Source organism: Cimex lectularius, unplaced genomic scaffold, assembly GCF_000648675.2.
Source record: "Cimex lectularius strain Harlan isolate CLEC.00 unplaced genomic scaffold, Clec_2.1 scaffold146, whole genome shotgun sequence".
NCBI classification, from domain to species: domain Eukaryota; kingdom Metazoa; phylum Arthropoda; class Insecta; order Hemiptera; family Cimicidae; genus Cimex; species Cimex lectularius.
This window is the reverse complement of record NW_019392741.1, coordinates 548,544-570,812: the sequence shown is the minus strand read 5'-3', so window position 1 is coordinate 570,812 and position 22,269 is coordinate 548,544. Positions and strand designations below refer to the sequence as shown.

At 31.9% G+C, this 22,269-nt stretch overlaps 3 protein-coding genes across 8 annotated transcripts; 1 reads left to right on the top strand and 2 right to left on the bottom strand.

Moving 5' to 3' along the window:
• Positions 1-69: 69 nt before the first annotated feature.
• On the bottom strand, positions 70-9,866 carry LOC106669916. 2 transcript variants are annotated; one of them, XM_014399782.2, is made up of 6 exons: positions 9,682-9,866; positions 7,983-8,160; positions 1,775-1,916; positions 1,590-1,695; positions 1,314-1,529; positions 70-1,222 (listed from the first exon to the last, which is right to left on the bottom strand). In XM_014399782.2, the coding sequence occupies exons 2-6, from the start codon at positions 8,152-8,154 to the stop codon at positions 140-142; spliced, it is 1,719 nt and encodes a 572-aa protein (XP_014255268.1). In that variant the 5' UTR covers positions 8,155-8,160; positions 9,682-9,866; the 3' UTR covers positions 70-139. The 2 variants fall into 2 exon arrangements, with proteins under 2 accessions (XP_014255268.1, XP_014255269.1); XM_014399783.2 differs by having other exon boundaries at positions 9,621-9,702.
• Positions 2,222-17,657, top strand: LOC106669915. Of its 5 annotated transcripts, none has more exons than XM_024227084.1 (23): positions 2,222-2,353; positions 12,540-12,717; positions 12,973-13,026; positions 13,096-13,229; positions 13,325-13,423; positions 13,539-13,572; positions 13,630-13,679; positions 13,752-13,863; positions 14,112-14,167; positions 14,235-14,288; positions 14,367-14,426; positions 14,743-14,871; positions 14,933-15,076; positions 15,147-15,248; positions 15,586-15,654; positions 15,713-15,799; positions 16,350-16,475; positions 16,533-16,571; positions 16,629-16,712; positions 16,784-16,864; positions 16,938-17,018; positions 17,289-17,520; positions 17,586-17,657. In XM_024227084.1, exons 2-22 carry the CDS (start codon positions 12,579-12,581, stop codon positions 17,451-17,453), a joined length of 1,899 nt encoding a protein of 632 aa, XP_024082852.1. In that variant the 5' UTR covers positions 2,222-2,353; positions 12,540-12,578; the 3' UTR covers positions 17,454-17,520; positions 17,586-17,657. The 5 variants fall into 5 exon arrangements, with proteins under 5 accessions (XP_024082852.1, XP_014255265.1, XP_014255264.1 ...); XM_014399781.1 differs by lacking the exon at positions 2,222-2,353 and adding an exon at positions 9,787-9,875; XM_024227086.1 differs by lacking the exons at positions 2,222-2,353; positions 15,586-15,654 and adding an exon at positions 9,787-9,875.
• Positions 17,658-18,152: 495 nt separating this feature from the next.
• On the bottom strand, positions 18,153-22,206 carry LOC106669943 (target of rapamycin complex subunit lst8). The gene is made up of 10 exons (XM_014399848.2): positions 21,841-22,206; positions 20,788-21,013; positions 20,372-20,709; positions 20,008-20,059; positions 19,771-19,933; positions 19,549-19,699; positions 19,286-19,485; positions 19,081-19,223; positions 18,843-18,986; positions 18,153-18,771 (listed from the first exon to the last, which is right to left on the bottom strand). Exons 3-9 carry the CDS (start codon positions 20,471-20,473, stop codon positions 18,856-18,858), a joined length of 942 nt encoding a protein of 313 aa, XP_014255334.1. The 5' UTR covers positions 20,474-20,709; positions 20,788-21,013; positions 21,841-22,206; the 3' UTR covers positions 18,153-18,771; positions 18,843-18,855.
• Positions 22,207-22,269: the final 63 nt, after the last annotated feature.

Below are 22,269 nucleotides of genomic sequence, written 5' to 3'. Positions count from 1 at the left end.
AAGGTAGTTCTAGTTAAATAAATGTCATAAAATTTTAAATGGTCTTTTGCCGTTGAGAAGCTAAACTTTTCTGTAAATAAAATGTGTAATTTAATAAAATGATGTTTCATACTATTAGTGTGAAGATTACAATAAAATTTTAATATTTCCATAAAGGTTTTTTGTCTATTTGTTTCCCTTTAAAAGAAGATAGTTTATTCTGTTGTTCATTTGGTTTAGATTGTTTGTTAATTTCAAACACTTCTTTCACCATTGTTCTTTTTGGTTTGTTCGTCACTTGGCTTGACTGGTTTCTTTTGTTCCATGCAGGATCATTTGGTGATTTTAAGTTGACTTCAGGTTCAACGGTTACTGGTCGTACTTGTTTTTTCACGTCTTTTGAAATCTCGTCTACATGTTCACTTTCTTTTTGTGTTGTAATAGTCCTTTCATTTTTAGTATTTACATTTATTCCAGTCGATTCGATTATTTCTGCTTCTTTTAAAATAGGCACTGAATTGTTCATTGGAATAACAATTTTAAGCGCGGGGGATGAGATTGAGCTTCTAAGAGGTTTAGAAGTTATTTTTGGATTTTTCTCCCTATGCAAACTCAGCGTAGTCTTGAGGCTTTTAATCAGATTTTCGACTTTGTTAATCATCAGGAAGTCATCGTCCTTCAAATTCTCCTCATCCCTTGCAAATTGTCTGACGCCAGTCATAAAATTTGGATCTTCAAAATCTATGTTGCTTTCAAGCAGTTTTTGTGTTAAAATGTCTTCAAGAAGTTTCAGTTTGGTCGTGTACGTATTGTAGTAATCCTTTTTTTCTATCTCTCTTTGAATTTGTACATCTATTGTGTTGCAAGTGTCACATGCTATTTCTTTCCATCTCTGCAACGCGGTTGACGGATCATCTCTCATGTCCATTTCAGCTGTATTTGCACTCTTTTTATTTTTAACCGAAGATTTCCTTTTAATACTCTGTTTCTTAATGCTCTGCTTTTTAATGCTCATTTTCTTGATGCTCTTTTTCTTAGCAGATTTCCTCGAACTACCAGAAACACTACTTGCATCTGTGGTACCTGTTACTACTTTTTCATGGGGTAGCAAATACAGGACATTATGCTTGTCATAACCAATGTTAACATGAAATATCATCCGATGGTTCACAGGTTTAACATCTCTAAAATTCTGTTGCATTAGCTTCTTGTCTTTTCCCATAAGTAAGCGAAACTTGCTTAGCTGTAAAAAAAAAAAAAAATGTCAGTAACAATTTTATATTCATATTATTACTACATGAAATCATTTTATTCTAGTAAACATTAAATTGTACCTGTTCTGGGCTGATTGTTAAAGGCTGCCGGCAAATAAGCCACAATATTTTATGGCTATTAACCACGTTTCCCCAATACATCAAATAATCATCAGTGAACAACGGCACTATTTCTTGTAGAGATAACAGATCAATGTGCTGTGAGGTAAAAGGGCCTTTAATTTTATCTAACGCATCGATTATCGGCTTTAAATGTGCATTATCTTCATTATGAATCTGTAAATGGACCAATGATTTAGACAATTATATTTTTCAAAAAATAAAAAAAATACTCACTTTAACAAGATACGCTAAAACCGTGACACCATCTAATTTTTTCATGGCTTCTTCCTGCGACAAGTACATGCTTTTAAAGAACATCACATGAATTTCCATAGGCAATCTGATATTTGGGATAAATCTTGTTAAAACTCATTTGATCGAGCATTTATTAATTAGGGGTGATTGAGTTCGACACTCACGATGCACCGTTGATTTTGTGCTCGCTTCCTTCTTGTTCATTCTTTCCCCAATGAAAATGAACTTGAGAGAATACGTAACAGTCATTGAAAGGACCTTTTGTCAAAAATGGTCTTGGGCTAAACCATTTTGCACTCAAGATTACTGAAAATTAACAACGCATAAGATTATTGCTAAATCTTCATCTGATTTGTTGTTGTTGTTGTCTCACATTTCCTTATTTAATTCAATAATGAACAAAATCAATTAAAGCAACAAATTTTAGGCAAAAAGCCATTAAATTAATGGATTGTATAAGGAATTTTATTTTTCAAATTGTGTTGAATTTAATTGTAAGATTAAATCTGTTCGGTATTAAATTTATCACCTAATTTCTAGTGAAACGTCTAGTAAAAAATAAAATTGCAATATTGACATTGAAGATAAAAAGGTCAAGTTCAACAGATATTTGGTCATGAAATCTGTGTTAAACGCGTTTGTTACTTGTCATCCTGCTTCATGTAACACTAGCTATGATTTGAAGTTACAGCTATTTTAAAAATTATAATCTTAGACAGTTGCGTGTAACAACAGATTGAGAGGTACGTTGTTAAATTACCAACATAAATTTTAATCTACATGTATTTAATTTGTGGGAATTACTAGGGATGATCAACCTACAGTATGGTCACTTTCCATCATCTTCATTGGTGTATCACGGGTACATTTATGCGTTTCGCCATCTTCTGTAATAGGTCTTATAAAAACAGATTTTTTAGTCAGTATCAGCACTGATTAGTGAATATCCATCGGTCAGGACTAATTCTGTTTATTCTTTCTTATGAAGGGGCAACTTATCTTATGATCAGGTCTAGCCAGATCATTACAAAAAGCCTAAATCATCTGATCTTTTTGTCCAATATAACAAGGGAGCATATCGAGAACATCACTTTTTTTAGGTCTTTTTTGTTAAAACTGATGTAAAAAAGTAAAGTGATTCTTGTCTTACTGAATGTCTTAACTCCCAAATAGCTGTGGTTGTCATGGATAAGGGTACATCCTTTTTATAATACTTGTTTTAAATTATTCTCGATTAAATTCAATGGGGCGTGCCAGTATTTGAAACCAGAACCGCTAGCATGGCATTTATGAGTCAGACTCCTAACCACTTAACCATCAAATCTCATCAACTTAGGCATTCTCAGACCAACCACTGAAGGTGGCAAAATACGTTATCTTCATTAATAGGTCTGATAAAACAGATTTTTCCATCAGAATCACCACTAATCTTCAATAATATCCATTGATCAGGACTAATTCTGTTTGTTTTCTTATGAAGGGGCAACTTATCTTATGATCAGGTCTAGCCATTGCCAGATCACTACCAAAAACCTACTTTATCTGGTCTTTTTGTCTAATACAACAAGGGAGTCTATTGCCCTAATTTTTATGTTTTTTTTTTTTTGTTGTAAAAACTGATTTTGAAAAAAGTAGTTATTTTTGTCATATAGGAGGGTTTAATGCCCAAATACCTGTTGGCTGTCATGGATAAAAGTTCAACCTCTTTGTAATACTTTTTTTTATATATTACCAACTCCACGGTTCATATCTTCTCTATTGATAGGTTGAAAAATTCCAAGATCTCCGTGGTTGAAAACCTTTATTCAATTTAGTAAATTACGTGGACGTTCGGGCTCCTCGCCCATCATCAGTACTAAACATAGAGAAATCTCATGGTATAATTCTCAATCTGAAGGCACACCCATCAGTAATTTCCAATTTTTTAAATAAAAGTATTTATATTGTATGTATCATTGGCATAGTCCAGGTATAAATATTTTTATTTAAAACATTGGAAATTGAATAAAGGTTATCAACCACGGAGATCTTGGAATTTTTTTTTTATGGCCTTGGTTTTTACCATTAGCGCAAAGACCACACCTCCACCCGGGACGAAGAGAGCCCCAGCCCGCCCACCGGGGAAAAATGCGGCACCAGGGGACTCCACCTCAAATTCCAATTTGACTCAAATACGTCCGATCTCCTGGTGGGATGTGCGTGTGTGCCTGGCCACCCACATTCCAAGCCGATCGGGGACGGCTATTGATATCCATGTACCAGAGCCACCCCAGCGCCACACACCCCCAGCAACCAGACAAGGACCCCCCGCCCTCAGGCAGCAGGCCAGAGACAGTTATCGTCTCAAATAGTTATGTGGCACTCATGGACAAATTTAACGATATTTGTGTAAATACAAAGATCTTTAGAAAACAGTAGACATTTATAATCAAATGGTTTGTCCAACGTTTTTAGTTTATACAGTTCATCAAACATTTCTTTCCTTTCTTTTTCATACTGTGAACAAACCATAAATATGTGCTCTAGGTCTTCTGTTATCCCACAGCTCTGGCACGCTTTACTGTTCCTCTGACCAATCTTCTGTAAATAAGCGCCACATATTCCATCATTAAGTCTCATTCTGGTTATTATCGTACAATTTCCTTTATTGGTCGTGCTCAGGTAGAACCAAGGTTTTTTATTTACGTTTGGATTAATTTTAAAATAGAAAGAACCCGTGTTACTTCTTTGGATCGTACGATTCCATTTCCGGGAAAGTTTGGCATGAAAAAAACTTTTAACGTCCTGCCATGGGACTGGAATATTGTTCCATTCACCTTGTTTTATAGCATTCTTAGCCAACTTGTCAACAATTTCGTTTTGTTCAATACCAGCGTGGCCCTTAACCCAGCACAGGCAGGCCTTTATTTTCCTATGTTGTTCCAAGATATCTAAACAGTCCACGATATCTTTGATCATATAATTTTGGGAATTGAGATTATGCCCCTCTATAGCTTGTAGTGCACTCTTTGAGTCGGACATTATCATAAAATTGTCACTATTTAACTCATTTTCTAAAATGTATTCTAAAGCCTTCAGAATGCCATATAGTTCTGCCTAGAAAATACTGGTGATTTGGGGGAGTTTAAATTGCTTCCCCTTTTTAGATTGGAATCATATATTGCGCATCCTACATCTCCTTTTCATCAGCGACCCATCCGTAAAAATAAGATGAGCATTCGGGTTAAACACTGCCATGTCAGATTTAAATATAGAATTCCTTATATGGGTAGGAAAATCAGAATAATCTCTGAAGAAAAGAGTTTTTCTTGCTTTGATTAAGAGTTTATAATCTGAAAAGGTAGACGGATGTAAATGTGATTTATGTATATTTATATTGTTTTCTTTACTCATTTCTATGTACGCGTCTATTAAGGGGGGTGTTTTCTTTTTTCCCCAAAATTTGTAGGTAAGTGTTTTAACAGTAGTTACAGAAATAATATCATATACAATGTGGCACAGTGCCGACACCTTTACTAAAAAATTTAGGGATAGTTTTTTTCTTCTACCTGCAAGAGGTAGTGCTAGGGTTCGAACCCAGAACTGCTAGTGTGGAAAATACGAGTCATACCACTAACCATTTGACCCCTGTGGATTAGGTCTAATCCTTTTTAAGCTATGTTTTGAAGAGTTGAATTCAGGCTAAAACTGTTTTGATATAACTTTCATCAAATTTACCTATTTCTTCATTATTTTTTTTTCTAATCAATCAGTGAAGATGGCAAAATACATAACAGACATAGGCAGAAAGAAAGGAAAAGAATTTAATGACAACAGTTAAAAAAATGTTTTCATAGTTTAAGTTTTGCTATTTGATCCTTACCAATCATCTTGGTCTGTCAGACACCTTTTGACATTTTGCTATTTTCAGTAGTGACTACAGTCCCACTGATGATTGCAAGAAGATGATCGATAAGGATCAAATTACTGGTTCGTCACCCTGCAGATCACAGAAAAAATCTCACAAGTTTTTAACCATCACCATAAATTTTAATTGTCTAAGTCTACTTATAAACTGAAGGGAATTATTAACTTAGAATTTTTATTTCAGGTATACTGGTTGAATTGATGAAGATTATTTGATAATTTATTACAACTCGAACAATGGAAGGAACCTTGCTGATTTCAAACATCAATTATATTATTTTAATTGCATGTCTAGTGTGTTTAGCCGTGGATGGATTTTCCATAACAAATGACAACAAGGATTTACAAGAAAATTCGCTCAATTCGTTCGACAGTCAAAAATTTGGTAAAACAGCTTTAAAACAACTTGGAAAGATCGCAACAATAAAAAAACACTCGATGAATAAGAGAGAAGTGGGATTTAATAATTACTATGAAATTTTGGACGCATTGAAAAAGCAGGAGTTTAAAAGGGCACAGGAAATATACAAGAAAAATAATTACGACACCCTCTCGTTGATTCAAGAAATGTACGCCAATGAAGAAATCAGTTTTTCAAATATATTAAAATTTATCATTAGCAATTTTTCAATAAACAAACGTTTGCTCGCTTATAAAACATTGAGCAAAATAGTAATAAATTATGACTCTTTGAATCAATCATTGCAGTTAAAAGAAAACATACGCAAATATATTATCGATGATGTTGATTCAAATATAACAATAAGAAATCAAGCACATGGTATTTTAAGTTATTTAGACGATCGCATTAAGTCATTAGTCTCAGAAACTCTTATAAATAAGATAGAAAAAGAAACATACACAAGTAAAGACCAATTTGAAATATTAAATAAAGTTTATCTTAATGACGTAAATTTATTTCACAGCATTATGAAAAAGGTTGTTGATAATGTTTACGGTAAAGTGTCAAATAATTACTTATGGTTGGTACTAGCATCTCAAAGTTATCCACTACAGACAAAAATTTGTTTTGAGCTTTTATGGGACAAGATGAAAAGAAACGGCGATAACCATTTAAATATGAACACAGTTGATATATTATTGAATATGTACGCCGTTCAAGAGAGATTAAGGCTCAATATAAGCCTGCCTGACATACAAAACGAAGCGCTTGATTTATTCCTAGATCACTTCTTGCACTATGAGCATACAGAAGAAGAAATAGACACAATATCTAAAAAAATATGTGATTTCGACAATAGAATTTTTGACAACATTATTTATTCTTTGATTGAAAATATGGATGGACGGATGGGAATAATTTTAAAATGTTTTACCACTCGTAAATATTACACGCATTCAATAATTGCTTACATGGCTGTATTTAACTACATGAAGAGCAAAAATGCTCTGAAAATAGCCCCTGTGACAGTCAAGCCTTTATTAATAATGCAAGAATTTTTTGAAAATTTGTCTTCTGAAGAAAACATAAAGAAAGTTAAAAAAGGATTGAGGATCAAAATAGAAAGTATTAAAAAACAGCTTCCTGATATTAAAAAGGAAATGATTAATACTATTAAAAACTCTATAAAAAATGATAATTACGATTCTTCTGAAATTCTTAACCTAACAAATGAAATTTGCACCTTTAATATGGATATTTTTCTAAATATTGTTAAACACGTCATTGAAGACTTGTACGCAAATGAAAAAGTCGAAAAACTAATTGACTACTCCAAATCTCATTTATACATAGAACCAGAAATTGTATCGCTCACTATTTTGTTTGACAAGTTAAGCTCAAATAATAGAAAATTTGAATTTGAATTTGCTAATGCGTTTAAAAATATCATGTCATATCCCAATCTGAATTTAGTCAGTTATGAATTAATTCAACGCTTGAAAGAGTACAACATGAAATTGAATCCTTCGATAAGGAATGCAGTGTTTTTGGATAGAGTTTGTATTAAAAATATCGACAGCAGAGAATTTTTATACGCTTCGAGCTCAATCTACGACCATAACAGAAGTGTAATCACACAAAATCTGAGATCAAACGATGTCGGATCTGAGTGGAAAATATTAAAGGCCAATGAATATGAAACTTTCAGAATCAAAAGTCTGAAATACAACGAATATCTTTACGTCAATCGAGATGAGCTAAACCAATGCCACCAAGTTTTTACCTGGACCACAGGTGAACTTTTAAAAGAAAGCAAATGGAAAATGATACCATTTAATGACAGCGTAATATTAAAAGCTGTTCACTCTAATGAAAACTTACATACTCAGAATAACGAAGAAGGAAAAATGCATATTGCGTGTACATCATTCCTTGAAAAGACAAGATTTGCAAAATGGAAAATTGAAGAGTGCAGATAAAAAATATATATTATAAAATGTATTGTACAAATTATTTATTAATTATTGTATAATTAAATGTTTTTTAAAAAATCTAAATCGCACCTGATTCACCACTGTTTGTAAGTTTCATTAACCTTGGTTTTTCCTGGGCATTGTTCCACTGTATGCTTGGAAGTTGTGCTTCTGTAGTGATATTTAAACTTAAATCAATCGGCGATTCAAACCTTGAATCTTTTTCTCCTACTTTTATTATCTGTTGAGGGTTAAGTTCCATTTTGTCCTGAAAACAAGCACAAATACAATAAGAAGCAGTTAATATATGACAAAATGAAGATTTTTAAAAAAATTTATTAGATTCTTAAAAAACTTTCAATAAAAAATAATAGTCGAAGTAGTACATTGCAGGTCGAACTTTAGCACATAAAAAGATCATGTTCAAAATAGACAGACATCCAAAATCTCCTTAACTTTGGAAAACAATAACCTGAATGCCAGGACACAAAGGCATTCTGGGTCCAAGACCAAGGAGTGTCCCCAGACAATTTCAATTCAACTGGCCAGGTAGTTATCACCGAGTGTAAAGAAGATGGCACTAAATTGTGCTGTTGTTACCAGTCAGTGTTTGCGCCAAGACCAAGGGGATCTGCGAGAATATGAGCCACTTATTCATGGGATAACAAGATCAAATATATTCTCCTCATCTCAGAATTGGTACACAAAAAACAAAAGAAGTGGACTAATCCAGAGGAGCTAGACAGTAAACTCATGATTAAAGATCCGTAACCAAAACCGGCAAAACACGCTAAACTCAGGGGAGTGATATGGCTATTGGTCACTGGCATCTGAGAAATCATATGAATATGGTATATTCAATGAAGACTCCAATTTATAGGCTGTGCAATGGAAGAAACTGTCACTCATATTATTTTTGCATGTGAAGCAATCGTTCAATGGAGATAACCTAGGCTACCAAGATGACCCAGGGAAGAGAATTGCATCAGTATGACTACTTTTAAAAGAAAGATCGAGTAAATTGAGCTGAACTAAGGAATTAAGAAATGTACAATACGCCAAAAGGCTGCTGTGGTCAGTACCTAACCCATCAGGATCTCATCATCATCAATACATTCCAACTGAATCAAAATTTTTTACAAGAAATTTTTTTGCACCTGTATTTAGTCATCTTATCATCCAGGATGACTAAACTGCAAAATTTAAGATTTTTGATTCAATTAAAAGTTATTTCTGTTCAATCTGACCAATGACATAGAAAATTATTTTTATTAAAGTCTGCTTTGTTTTTTATTGTTACTTCCAAATTATTCAGCATATTCTGAAATCATTGTTAAAAATATTTTATTTGTATGAAACTAACAAACTTTAGACACTTTCTTTATATTGTTTAAAAAGTAGAAAATATGCACTATTTTAAATAAGACAACTTTAAAAAGTTACTAAAACTTATTAGAATACTAAAGAGAAGGATAATCAGAATTAAATGCTCAATTTAATTCACATGAGTGAAGCGAGGCAATTTTTCTCATGTGGGACTATCATAACATATGTGAATTTAGAAAGAATTTTAAAGCACAACAAAAAGTTATGCTCTCTTGAGACTCCTTGATAAAATTGTGCCATTTTGCGGTCGTTACATCAAAATTATCTATCCTGAGAACGCATGCTATAAGAATTTGAATCTGCCATTTGCAAGTAATCACAATTTAAGGAGTCGTCCCCTACTTTTTCTTTAAACGTTAATCTTCACTTTTCAGCCGAGAAGAATAGAAAAACCATTCAGTACCTTCACACTTTCTGGATTCTTCTCTTAACATAATGCCAACATTCAAAGCTTGATTCGCACTTCCAAATTCAATGGAAAAAATGCATGACTGGACCAGGACAGAAATAGAAAAAAAGACCTTTTAACTAAAAATTTAGAAATTACAATCTAGAGCCAAGAGGGTCAAACACAGAGGGCTAACAAATTATTACAAGGTAATACAAAAAGACCATATGGTACTTTTTCTACATTGAACAGATTTTCACATACTTTGTTGAGAAATATGATTGGAATTTTTTAATAGTTAAATTCATTAAACAAATTTATATAAAATACTCTTAACAAAAAATAAAGCACGCACTGAGGGTGTGAAAATGCCTAAATGCAAATGGCAGACCAAAGCGGGGTGAAAAGGCAGATCAAAATGATCAGAAACGATCAAGCTTATTTGTAGCTTTTTTTCTTCTCCCCAGTAACCCTGGAGGAAGGATGTTTATATGTTGACCATTCGCTAAATAAGACAACAGGAAAAAAGTTGTTCCCATACCGTGAATCGAACACGAGTATTCTGTGTGAAATTTGTAGCTTATTGTAATTCAAATAATTTAAATTATTACATATTAATCTTTTTTTACCCACAAGTAAAAAATCAAACTTTTGTTATTATAGGTCCAATAACATTAATTTTTTCGAATCCCACTCGTGGCACTAATTTTTCATTTCAACCAAAAACCTTAGATAAATGAATAATTAATTGGAATATTTAAAAATTGTGTTTCTGGATTTTTCCAGCAAAAAAAACGCTTTTATAGTAGAAAAAGTGTGTGCAAACATAGGTCTCTGGCCCCATCCAGTCTTTCTGGTGTTAACAATCTCTAAATTTTTTATGGCTATATGTTTTATGTAATCTTTTTTTCTTTTATTTTTTGTGAGGCATATCCTTGTTTTGAGGAAAAAACTGGTATTTTCACAATAATCAAAACGTAATTTTTTTTCCGCAAAAGATGATAATTTTTTATGCTTTGTGAAAGGTAAAATGGTGACCGACCTCTTGCATACAATTTTTATAATTTGAATTGTTAATAATTAATGTAATTATGTTAGAATGTTTTAGTGAAGAAAATTACTAAGACTAACAGTTGTGTAATAATTTTTTTTCTAAGTTTTTTGTTTTTATAAAAGTATATTTAGAAAAGAAAACAAAATATTACATTTTTTTACAAAATAAAATAATACTTGTAATGGCATATCTAGTCGTCTGCCAGTTGACCCTTACATATTTACATTCAAATAAAACTTAAATTAATGTACAAATTATAAACTTAACATAAAATTATCTCTGTCTTCTTTACGATGAGTTTCTACTGCCTGCAATAATTGTACTTCCCAAATTTTGAAATCTTTCACATCTGTAAAATATATATGAAAACTACAGTTCAGTCAGGAAGACAACACTTCCAATTCTTTAAACCAAAAAATGTTTTTTTTATTATCCCCTGAGCAAGGAGATAGGGCAAACAATCTTGTTTCAGACCCAAAACCCGCTGTATATAATTTAAATGACTCCTCAACGTATACACAAACAAAGGTCTAAAGCCTAATTCCAAATAAAGAAAATAACTTGGTGTATAATAGGGAGCGCCAAACAACTTCTTAATAAAAAAACAAAGAAGTTTTTCTACCACTTCATACTGATGGTAGCCCCATACTTGTGATGCATAACGCATCACAGCCCTAGAGACAGAATTAAAAACTTTAAATTTATTTTTTAGAGGAACATCTCCTCTATTGAGAGTTCCAGGTTATATTCAATCCTTGTTTAGCAACCCTAAGTTTATTGGCCAAATGCATATTGAAGGAAAGTAGAGTCAATGTTACACCTAAATATTTGTACTCTTTTACTACCTCTATTCTTTCATTTTCTAAAAACCATCGTTCATTCTTTGATGGTCCACCGCCATTTCTAAACACCATAATCTTAGTTTTATTCAAATTTACTGACAAATTCCACATTCGGCAGTATTCTCCCAACCTTTTTGAAGTAGAACCGGTTCAGTACTCATCAAAACCACATCATCTGCATACATTAAACAGTTTACATTTGATGCTCCGACAAACAGACCACCACCCAAAAACTCGGGTAAATCGTTAATAAACAGTTGACCATTCACTAAATAAGACAACAGGAAAAAAGTTGTTCCCATACCGTGAATCGAACCTGGGTATTCTGTGTGAAATTTGTAGCTTATTGTAATTCAAATAATTTAAATTGTTACATATTAATCTTTTTTACCCACAAGTAAAAAATCAAACTTTTGTTATTATAGCTCTATAAACATTAATTTTTTTGAATCCCGCTCGTAGCACTAATTTTTCATTTCAACCAAAAACCTTAGATAAATGAATAATTAATTGGAATATTTAAAAATTGTGTTTCTGGATTTTTCCAGAAAAAAACAACTTGCTTTTACAGTAGAAAAAGTGTGTGCAAACAGGTCTCTGGCCCCATCCAGTCTTTCTGGTGTTAACAATCTCTAAATTTTTTATGGCTATATGTTTTATGTAACCTTTTTTTCTTTTCTTTTTTGTGAGGCATATCCTTGTTTTGAGGAAAAACTGGTATTTTCACAATAATCAAAATATAATTTTTTTTCCGCAGTGAAGATGATAATTTTTTGTTTTGTGAAAGGTAAAATGGTGACCGACCTCTTGCATACAATTTTGATAATTTGAATTGATAATAATAATTAATGTAATTATGTTAGAATGTTTTTAATGAAGAAAATTACTAAGACTAACATTTGTGTATTAATTTTTTTTTTCTAACATAGTTATCCAATTGTTATTTGCGTTGAATTTATATTTTATTTATCTTCCAGTTTATCTTACGTTATAAAGTTCGCTTCAGTAATAACAAAATGGACGTGACACTGTTTGCCAATAGAAGACCATTCCTCCACACCCTTCACACCAAGATGATAAATAGACGCAAAATACCTCAACCATCATCATTAGCAATACCAAAGCTCTCAAAGAAATATTCGTATGACGATAGCGGTGAGACTTTACTCTTAAGATACAAAAAAATATAATTGGAATTTTTTCCGTCTTATTGTATACTACATACCACAGATAGAAATACCCGGCAGAAGGTATTTACCATGCTGTATAATGTTAATTTACTTTGTTTTGTATATATTTCTTGTTGTTGTTAAATAAACATTATTATTATTATTAGAAAGACAAAATAAAAAAAACAATTAAAAAATTGTTATTTATGTAATAAATATTTTTTATCATTTTTTTTTCTAGAATCTTCATTCACGATAAAATCTACTTCAGAAAGGGCAACAATCATTAACCTTAGTATTACTCTTATTTTCAATATGAACATTAATAATAAATCTTGTGCTACATTAATTTTATTTTTTTAAGATCAACATCCTATTTCCAACATTGACGAATCGATGACAGTCATGAAGCGTACAAATGTCACACACAAAAGAAGGCCCTTTATATCTTCTACAAGGGCCAGAGAAGAAGTTATTACCAAAAAAAGCATTGAAAAAGTAAATTCTATAAATTAAATCATACTGTAATATTAAAACAATTATAAATAAATCGGCCAACATTGATATCGTCTTTTTATATATATTTTTTAAAGCTTATATCATTAATTGATATGAAAAAACGAATGCTTAGAGCTGCTCTTAGGAAAAGTTTGGTGTCAAGAATTAGTCAAGGAACTATGGATTCGTTAATGGTGAGATATCAAAGTATTTTAAAAAATTTCATCCCTCGTGATGTCAAATCGATCAATCAGTTAAAGAATTGTTGAAATTTTATTTAATTTCAATGGGTTTAATGATCAATTTTAGTGCCACCCTAGTGATCATATGAAAACACAAAAAGGTAAATTTTTAAATAGATTTTTCAACATTTTCTCTTATGCGGGAACTTTTTTTTTAGAATACATGCAAGAGGTTGTGCGAAGGACAGAAGAATGTAGAATTCTAAGCGTGTGTATACTTCCATTAAAAAATAATTATTTAAGTCTTTGTTAATTGAGTTAACTAGTTATTAATTTTTAGGAGGACATAAGGAAATCCAGCTTTACCCTAAATGTGGAAGATGCTTTGGCTAAAGCTCGAGCGATGCCGGTCAAAACCATTGACTTAACTCAAGCCAAACAAAACCTCAACGGTAAGTGCTTAGAGGATGCTTTCAATTATATCGGTTATGATTTATGAAGTAGGCACAATTAAATATACAAGCATATATTGTGTATTATTTATCTACTCGACAGAAAAAAAGCTCAATGTTTTTCTCTGATTGTACTGATTAAATGGATAAATTTTAACTGTATATTAAATTTGATAATCTTTTAAATTTTTATGAGCGCGTGAGATACATATTTAGGATTTGTATTTATTACTGTATCCTTCTTCTAGAAAACCAGATCAAAGAGGTGGACGACAGGGAGATGCTTGTCCTTCTGCAAAATCTGGTACATTACAGTCTCTTCTGTTGACATTTTTTATTTTTATTTTTTACATTTAAATAACATGTTTCAGTTGAGAGAACGAGTGAAAGAAAGAAAACAATCAGTATTTTTATCAACAAGGACAGTAAGTTACATTTTGACTATGTTAACTTTTTAATTATTTCTAGAACTTTTTCAACTAATCAAATTTAAATTTTTACAGCCAGATATGGAGTGGCTCAGAAATTCTGTTTATTCCCAAACAGCTCGAGAGGTTGCTTCGGTAATTTTATTCTAGATATTAAATTACTCTTGAAATTATGAGAGTTCCTAGTTTTCGGCCATTTAATCATCCCTGAACATCAGTGTCAATTTTGAGCATTTCAGATGTCATTCATTAACTGTACCATCAAGAGAACCAGAACAGGGATTATCAAACTGCTGACGGTTTGAAATATATTTGGTCATTATCGATCATTTTGATGGTAAAATGCATCTGAAAGATCAAAACAGGCAGATCAAAATGATCAGTAACGACCAAATTACAGGTTCATCACCCTGCAGATTACATAAATCTAACAGTTTAAAATATCCTACAGGTGGCACGGAGTTCGAAACAAAGTATTTCTGTGAAAAAAGTCATGGCTACGAAATCATTTCCTCAAGTTGATTTCATAAGCATACCGACGCTAAAAGACTTCATATATAACAACAAAGAACTAGTCACGGTTTGTAACTAGCGAAGCTATATAAATATATTTATTTTTATGCGCGTTTTATATGCATTAGACTACATCGCGCAAAAAAAGTAGAGCGTCTGATGTAAACACAGGAACAAAAACTAAAAAAGTCCCGCATCACTCTGCTCGTGAAAGACATGGAGGGGCGTCATTTTCTCATGTCAAAAAAGCAAAGTCATCCAAGAACAGAGCAGTAAGCATTTTCGCATCTTCCTTAATAATCACCCCTTTTCTTTTCAACACATAATATTGATATATTTTAGAAAAATAAAATGGACTTTTTGGATGAGATGTGTAATGTAGATAACGTTAAAGAGCAATCTCCGTCAAAAATTGCAAATCAAAATGATACTCAGGCTAGCCAGGTAATATTATAAATATTTTCAATTAATTATTCTTTTTATGTAAGGTGGTTAAGATGAAAAAGTTGGTGTGACAAGCGGGATCCACGACCTTTGGCTCAATACGCTGCCGCTCTAACCACTTGAACTATCATGACCAAGACCTGACATAAAAAAAAATTAACTGAAATAATTAAAATGGTCAATTAGGCCACTAAACATAAATGGATTATTATAAATAATCGTCAACATGTTAATTACCTGTATTAATAAGCCTTTAAATATCATGTGAACAACGTTAATTGTGGTGTAAGGAAATATGCATTACTATTTCTGATTAATTTTTTTTCTTGTTTTACAGATGATAAAATTAGGTATGAATAAACCTTTTGCATTTTACGGAAAAGAATCAGAAAGCATAGAGTCTCTGGTAGGACCACTCAAATTACTCATTAGTTACATAAATGAGACATTTTTCCTTCTTTCAGAGAGCTGTTACCGGAGTATCGACCTTTTACAAATCAAAAGAGACTGACGAAAGAGTCGATTCAACAGCAAACAAACCACCTTTACAGGTATAAATAATTTGTATATATCATAAATCAATTCAATTTTTTTTTTTTAATTACTGCCTTTTTATAGAAAAAAATCAATATAATAATAGTGGTTTTTATTTAATATAGATATATAAATCACAAATAAATCCCGGAGTTATAATTTGTAATGAAATTTATAAAGGAACTGCAGTGGCCAAGTGGTTAGGCGTCTGTCTTATAGTTCAAGGTTCAAATCCCAGCATAGCAAAAAAGTATTGCAAAGTTGCTTGACTCTACTTGTAGCCAATACTGAAATAGTAAGACCCCAAAAAAATTATTTATTTTATTTATAAATTTTATTTGTTATGGTATTTTTTATATTAATTAGGGAAAGGGAACATGAAAAAGACCAGGTGCTATGGTGGGAAATGAACCATTGACAGCAGATCACCACTTGGCTACCGTGGCTCTGAATTTTATCAAAATTACCTTACTTTTTAACTAATTTATATTTAAATAATCTCATTAATGTAAAATTGAAATGTTTTACAAACGTTGAAAATATGAATTTATTATTAATCCTCTTTAGAAGGCAATTGAATATTCATCAAGTTCTGACGAAGAAGAAAAATCTCACGAAAAAATTAAAAATCCAACTCAACGTCCATTGAAAAGGCACTCACAAATAAAACGGACATTGAAGGAAATATCAGATGTAATATTGCTGTAAAAGTGTTTTAGTGAAAGTATTATTATTCATTTTTCTTTTCAGCATTTAAATACTTTTCCAAAAGGGCAAGAAGATTCTCAGGTTCATTACTTTTTTTTTTTCTACATGGAAATTTTTTTTTGAACATGTCCTTTTCAGGGTTCTATGAAAAAAGGGAGACCTGAACGAAGGCATACTGATGATCTTCAAAAGCCTGCTGAGCGCGAATTTTCCACTAGAAAGGTCGGAAAAATAAAATGTTACTTTTCCACAATTTTCTTTTTGAAATATATTTTCCTCTTTTTTTTTTTTAGAAATCTCTTTCAGTCAAAAGAATGTCTGTGGTTGTCCCAGGAAACGAAGAACCGGCTAATGAAGGTCCTTCGTCAGCAGCGGTAAATTATTTCTAAATTAATTATGTTTTAAATCAAAATTTTTGACCTCAAATAACATATGTATGTTTTTAAGCTGGCACGTGCAAAATATGAAAAATTTTTAAGGGAGTACAATGAACTAATAAATCACAGTAAAAGAGAATCCATCCAGGAGGTATCTTCTTTCTTATTTACATGCTTTTATATAGCTCAATTAAGTGTTGCAATATAATTTAATGTACTCATATGTAAATTCATAATAAAAATAATTTTTTTAAAAATTCATTCAATAAACGGCTCCATATAGAGAGTATCATATATTCTATATATGGTATACAACACATTAATTTATGGGAACAGGCCTTTTTTTAAAATCTTTTAGCTTATTTTACCCAACAAAAATTGTATAAATTATAATGACTTCTATAAAAAGGAAAAATTTCAGGACAAGACTAGTGCCTCTTGGCTACAAAATTACAATACAAACTCATGGGAAAATAATGACAACTCGAGCCTGACAAGGTTCAAAAATATCGAAATGCACCGTTTCGACGCCCCGACAAAAAGAGATGCCCTCATCGCTCGTTTGCACAGTGCCACAAGAATATAAGTTTGTTGGGTCTTTGTTTTTGTGAACACCAGTGGCTGGTCTAAGGAACTAAAATGGAGTGAAAAAGGTTGTTTTTAATGCTGTAGTGATTTAAAAAAAAATTATTATAAACTGATTTTTCAACTGTTATAGATTTGCTCATCAAACACAAGAAGGCCAAAGAAAGTCACTTAGTTAAGTGTCAATAAAACATTAAAAACTGAAGTTATTTTGTCATTTGAGAACAAGAAAAACTATCTGAAACTTGTGTAAAAGGAAATAGAAAAACAGAACAATTGATTCCTTTCATTTGATGAAAGGAGACATTCAACATTAATCAAAATATTACAATTAATTAAGATTTTTAGTTGAAATAAAAAAGTCAATGGCGCGAGCGGGATTCGAACCCACAATCTTCGACTTGATTCACCGCTGCTCTACCACTTGAGCTATCGTGACCTCGATCCACTCCGGTGCGATTGAGATGGGAAGTTGGTGTCCGAGTGGATCGAGGTCACGATAGCTCAAGTGGTAGAGCAGCGGCGTATCAAGCTGAAGATCGTGGGTTCAAATCCTGCTCGTGCCATTGACTTTTTTTATCTCAACTAAAAACCTTAATTAATTGTAATATATTAATTGGTCAAGTGGACCACGAAATTAGTGAAATTAATCAAAATTAAATCTAAGTAATTTTATCATTTGATTTATTAAATAACAAAATTTTGAATTTAAACAACATTGAACTTTAATTAAGCTAAGCAGGTACAAATTAATAAAGTACACATAATTAATGGAGTTAATTTATAGTAAAATGAATTCAACCTTTATGATCTTTGGTGATATCTTATTCTTTCTTTATTATTTTCATGAACAATTTAAGTATTTTCAATTATCTGTGAAACATTACGGTAATGAGATTTGCCAGTTGAATGAAATTATGAAAAGAATTTCACATATCTGGTGCCACCTTTGGACAAAAACTATGAAAATAGCAGAACCGGATGATCAGAGATAGAGTTAAAATATCCTGATTTATGATTTTTCTGCCGTTCCGCAGAACATTTTTTATTTGGATATCTTGCTTCTTATGCATTATAATGATTATATTATGCAGTCAATTCAAGAGGTACAAAACAAAAAGGTTATAAGAAAAAGATAACAATTTACAAAAAAAAAAAAATATTTACAATTAATATTTACCAGTATTTACAATTTAAATAATGAGTTAAAACAGTTTTGACATAAGTAAAACTAATTTTGCCCCAAAAATGTTTGTTCATTTAAGGCGAATTGATCAAGCCAAGTGTTTATTTGTGAAAATTGGATCATTTTGATTTATCTGAAAACAAACAAAAGCAAAAAATAAAGAAAAATATATGCACAAATTTAAGTAGAAATTTGTAATCAGACCTGTTCATAAAGATCATGCAACAGGTTCAATTTTAGGATTTTCCGAATAGGCTAGAGCTGTTACAGGTTTCTGATGGCCAGAAAATTCCCTCTCGACTGCTCCCGTTTCCAAGTTCCATAACCTTGCAACCCCATCAGATGAAGCTGTAAAAAAACCAAAAAAAAAAAAAAACTAACATTAAAATTAAAACTCAATAATTAACATTAACACTGTTTTAATTTTTATAATTTTTTTTACCTGTTATGAGATATTTTGAATCTGCACTGAAAACGGCATCCCAAACCCATCTCTGAGAATCGTGTTTCAAAACCTGAACCATGCCGAATGTATCAGTTTCCCAAACCCTAGCTGTCTGATCGGCCGAACATGTCACCAAAAGCCTAAAATTTCATAAGCATGTAAAAAATTGTTTCTTGTTCTTTTGTCATCGTGAACCATTTACTTGGAATCGGGGCTCAAAGTACATCTAAGAGCGTAACGAGAATGGGCTGCGATTTTTTGCCTAGGTTTAAGTTTCGTCTGCTCGTCGTTCTCATTTGTGAGGGACCAGATGTAACAGTTGCCTTTATTGTTTACAGCAGTTAACAACTTCGCTTCTGGATCAATTGATATAGACTGAATAGACGCCTCAGCTTCTGGGATCTTGTGTGGGGTAGAAAAACTTTAAAATATACTTAGATTTATAATTTAAAGGAAGATCCTTACCAGTTGTTCATTATGGTCAGTCTTCAAGTCCCAAATGTGAATGACTCCACTCTGGTCGCCGACAAACATCTCACCCTGGTTCGGATGTAGGCAGACACAATTTACTGGAGAAGTCATTTGAAATATCCTTTGGCATTGTAAATTTTTAGACCTTTAAAATTATTAGTCGATTAATGATGCAATGTGAATCGAACAAATATAATAATAATGTAGTTCATGTACCGTATGTCCCATACCCTTGCGGTACCATCCTCACCGCCCGTGAACATCCAGTTACCGTCTTCTTGAAAACCGACCCCGGTGACATTTTTCGAAATGCCTTCGTAATTTATAATAGGGTTGGTGTGTCCTGATTCGATATCGTAAAGTTTGATATGCTGATGCCCTGAGAAAATATAATTTCTTCATTAAAACACTTATTTAAATGTAAAATATTTGAGAAATGTGAGTTTGATTTACCTGCTGCTGCAAGCCTTTGCTTGTCTGGAGTAATAGCCAACGCATTGACTTGCTAAAAATTACAAAATAATTAAAAATAATAATTTTGTTTTTTGCTGTTTATTTTGCAATATTATTATTTGTATTGTACGTTGTTTGCAATATACTGCAGCATGGAATTTTATTTATTAACAGAACATTTTCTACCTCCAAGAGTACTCATAACATTGGTCTATCCAATGGATTAACAAACACTGAAGAGGATTCATGTCATGAGATTGAAAACGTTCTGTTAATAAATAATATTCCATGCTGCAGTATATGTTCAACAATCAACAATACAAATAATAAAACAATTTACAAAAAAAATTGATCAAAAGCATACAGAATCAGTGTGTTGAACAGTGTGGACGCAGACGCCTGTGAGGTACCAGTATCTTATTGTGTGGTCGTAACCGCCTGTTGCGAGAAAATCAAAATTTGCCATTGCTCGACTTTTTTATGAAAAAAATTCAGCAGAGCATGCTGAAATATCGTAATTATGCCCTGGCCGATGTCGGATGTACAGTTATGTTTTTATCGACGAGGTTACAACTTACAACCACTAGGGAAGGTTGCCGTTGAACGAACCTGATCAAAAGAGATCAACCATGAACCATTGCGCCATTTTGTTCAAAATCAAAAGTTGGTATTCATTTCAGTCTCAAGTTTAATCAGTTTTTCCTGCACGAAATTCACGTTTCATGACCAAAATTTAATTATTAAACAATTAAATATATATATAAATCAACTAGCTTTTACCCGCGATTTCATCTTTCTTCTATTTCTATCATTCTTCTCTTCTTCAGTTCACTTCGGTCTCTACATGGTGAAAAATTGTCCATATGATTTCCTTATGGATGGAATTTAAAAAAAATCCTTTCTTAACGGATATCTATGTCTTTGTAGGAATACACTGTTGAAATTTCAGCCCTTTAGATCCAGCTTTGGGGATGGAATTGGGGTCCTTTTCAATTTATTTAACTATCTAAAAAAAAGTTCAATTAAACATTTCTCAAAATTATAATAGCTTTCTTGTTTAATTGTCAATGTATATGAAGTATAATGAAAGTAAGACAGTTTAATTTTTGTGTTTTCTTAGCCTTTTTCATGAAAGCATTTTAAAAAATTGTCTAAATGTACACCGTTTCGGAGTCCTATGCCATTCTTATGTACATACAATGGTTTATTTCTGGAAAAATTGATTTAATTTAATATTCTTATAGCGTTATAAACATATTTGCATAAGATTAATAAAAATAATAATAATAATAGCCGTGAGTTTAATGTAACCATAAAATAAACATTGACAATCAATTATACATATTAGTACATAATAATTTGAGTAATAATAATGTTAAAACTAGCTTTACTATAAACATTATAAACAAAATTAATATTTAAAAAAATACATGTAATGCGAAATTAAAGAAAAAAGAAAAAAAGAAAGATACAAATAAATAATATTCTTCTAATAATTAAAGTATCTGAGGAAGGAAGCCATTTATCAGCTCCTGGCAACGATTAATAAATCAGTTGCTCCAGATTTGTCATTATAAAAATGTATAAATAATTAAGAAAAAGAATAGTGATTATATGGAGATCGTGAGATGCGGTCTGGTGTGACGTAGGGTTTAGAAAAACATTTTCTTTATTGTGCCCGTTTCGAGCTTTATTGACATCATCTTCAGGGTCTGGGATTTATAAACATTGTGTAAATTTTACATATACATGTAGGATGTGAAAAAGAAGAAGAAAAAAAAGAATTTATACAATGCTAGAAATTTTAAATTCAATCAAAGTATTTGTACTCACTCAAAGTGTTTGTTTAACGCGTAGATGTGTCATTCTTCTGTGTCGGGTTGAGAGTGCTAGTGAGATATTGATGTTTTATTTTGAAGGGGAGGGAAAGGAAGTCGGGATAGAAAGAATAATGTTGATCCGGCACAGGGTCACTTATTGGATCGTCATACAGTATTCATCCGTACACCTATGTCGTCTCACCCACATTAGATGGTGCCCATAGGTGATCTCGGTATGACCTATGTGCAACTTGGTACATTTCTTTCTAGACCCCAGCCTTCGCAGGACCGATGCCTTTTTATACTTGTATAATTTGGATGTGTTTCTTTCGTTCCAGCTATTCTCCATTCATGTTTTATAGCAGCTGGTCGTACAGAGTTGATACGGTCGTGTTTCCAATTAAAATATTTTTTATTAATAATATCGTGAAATTTATGTCCA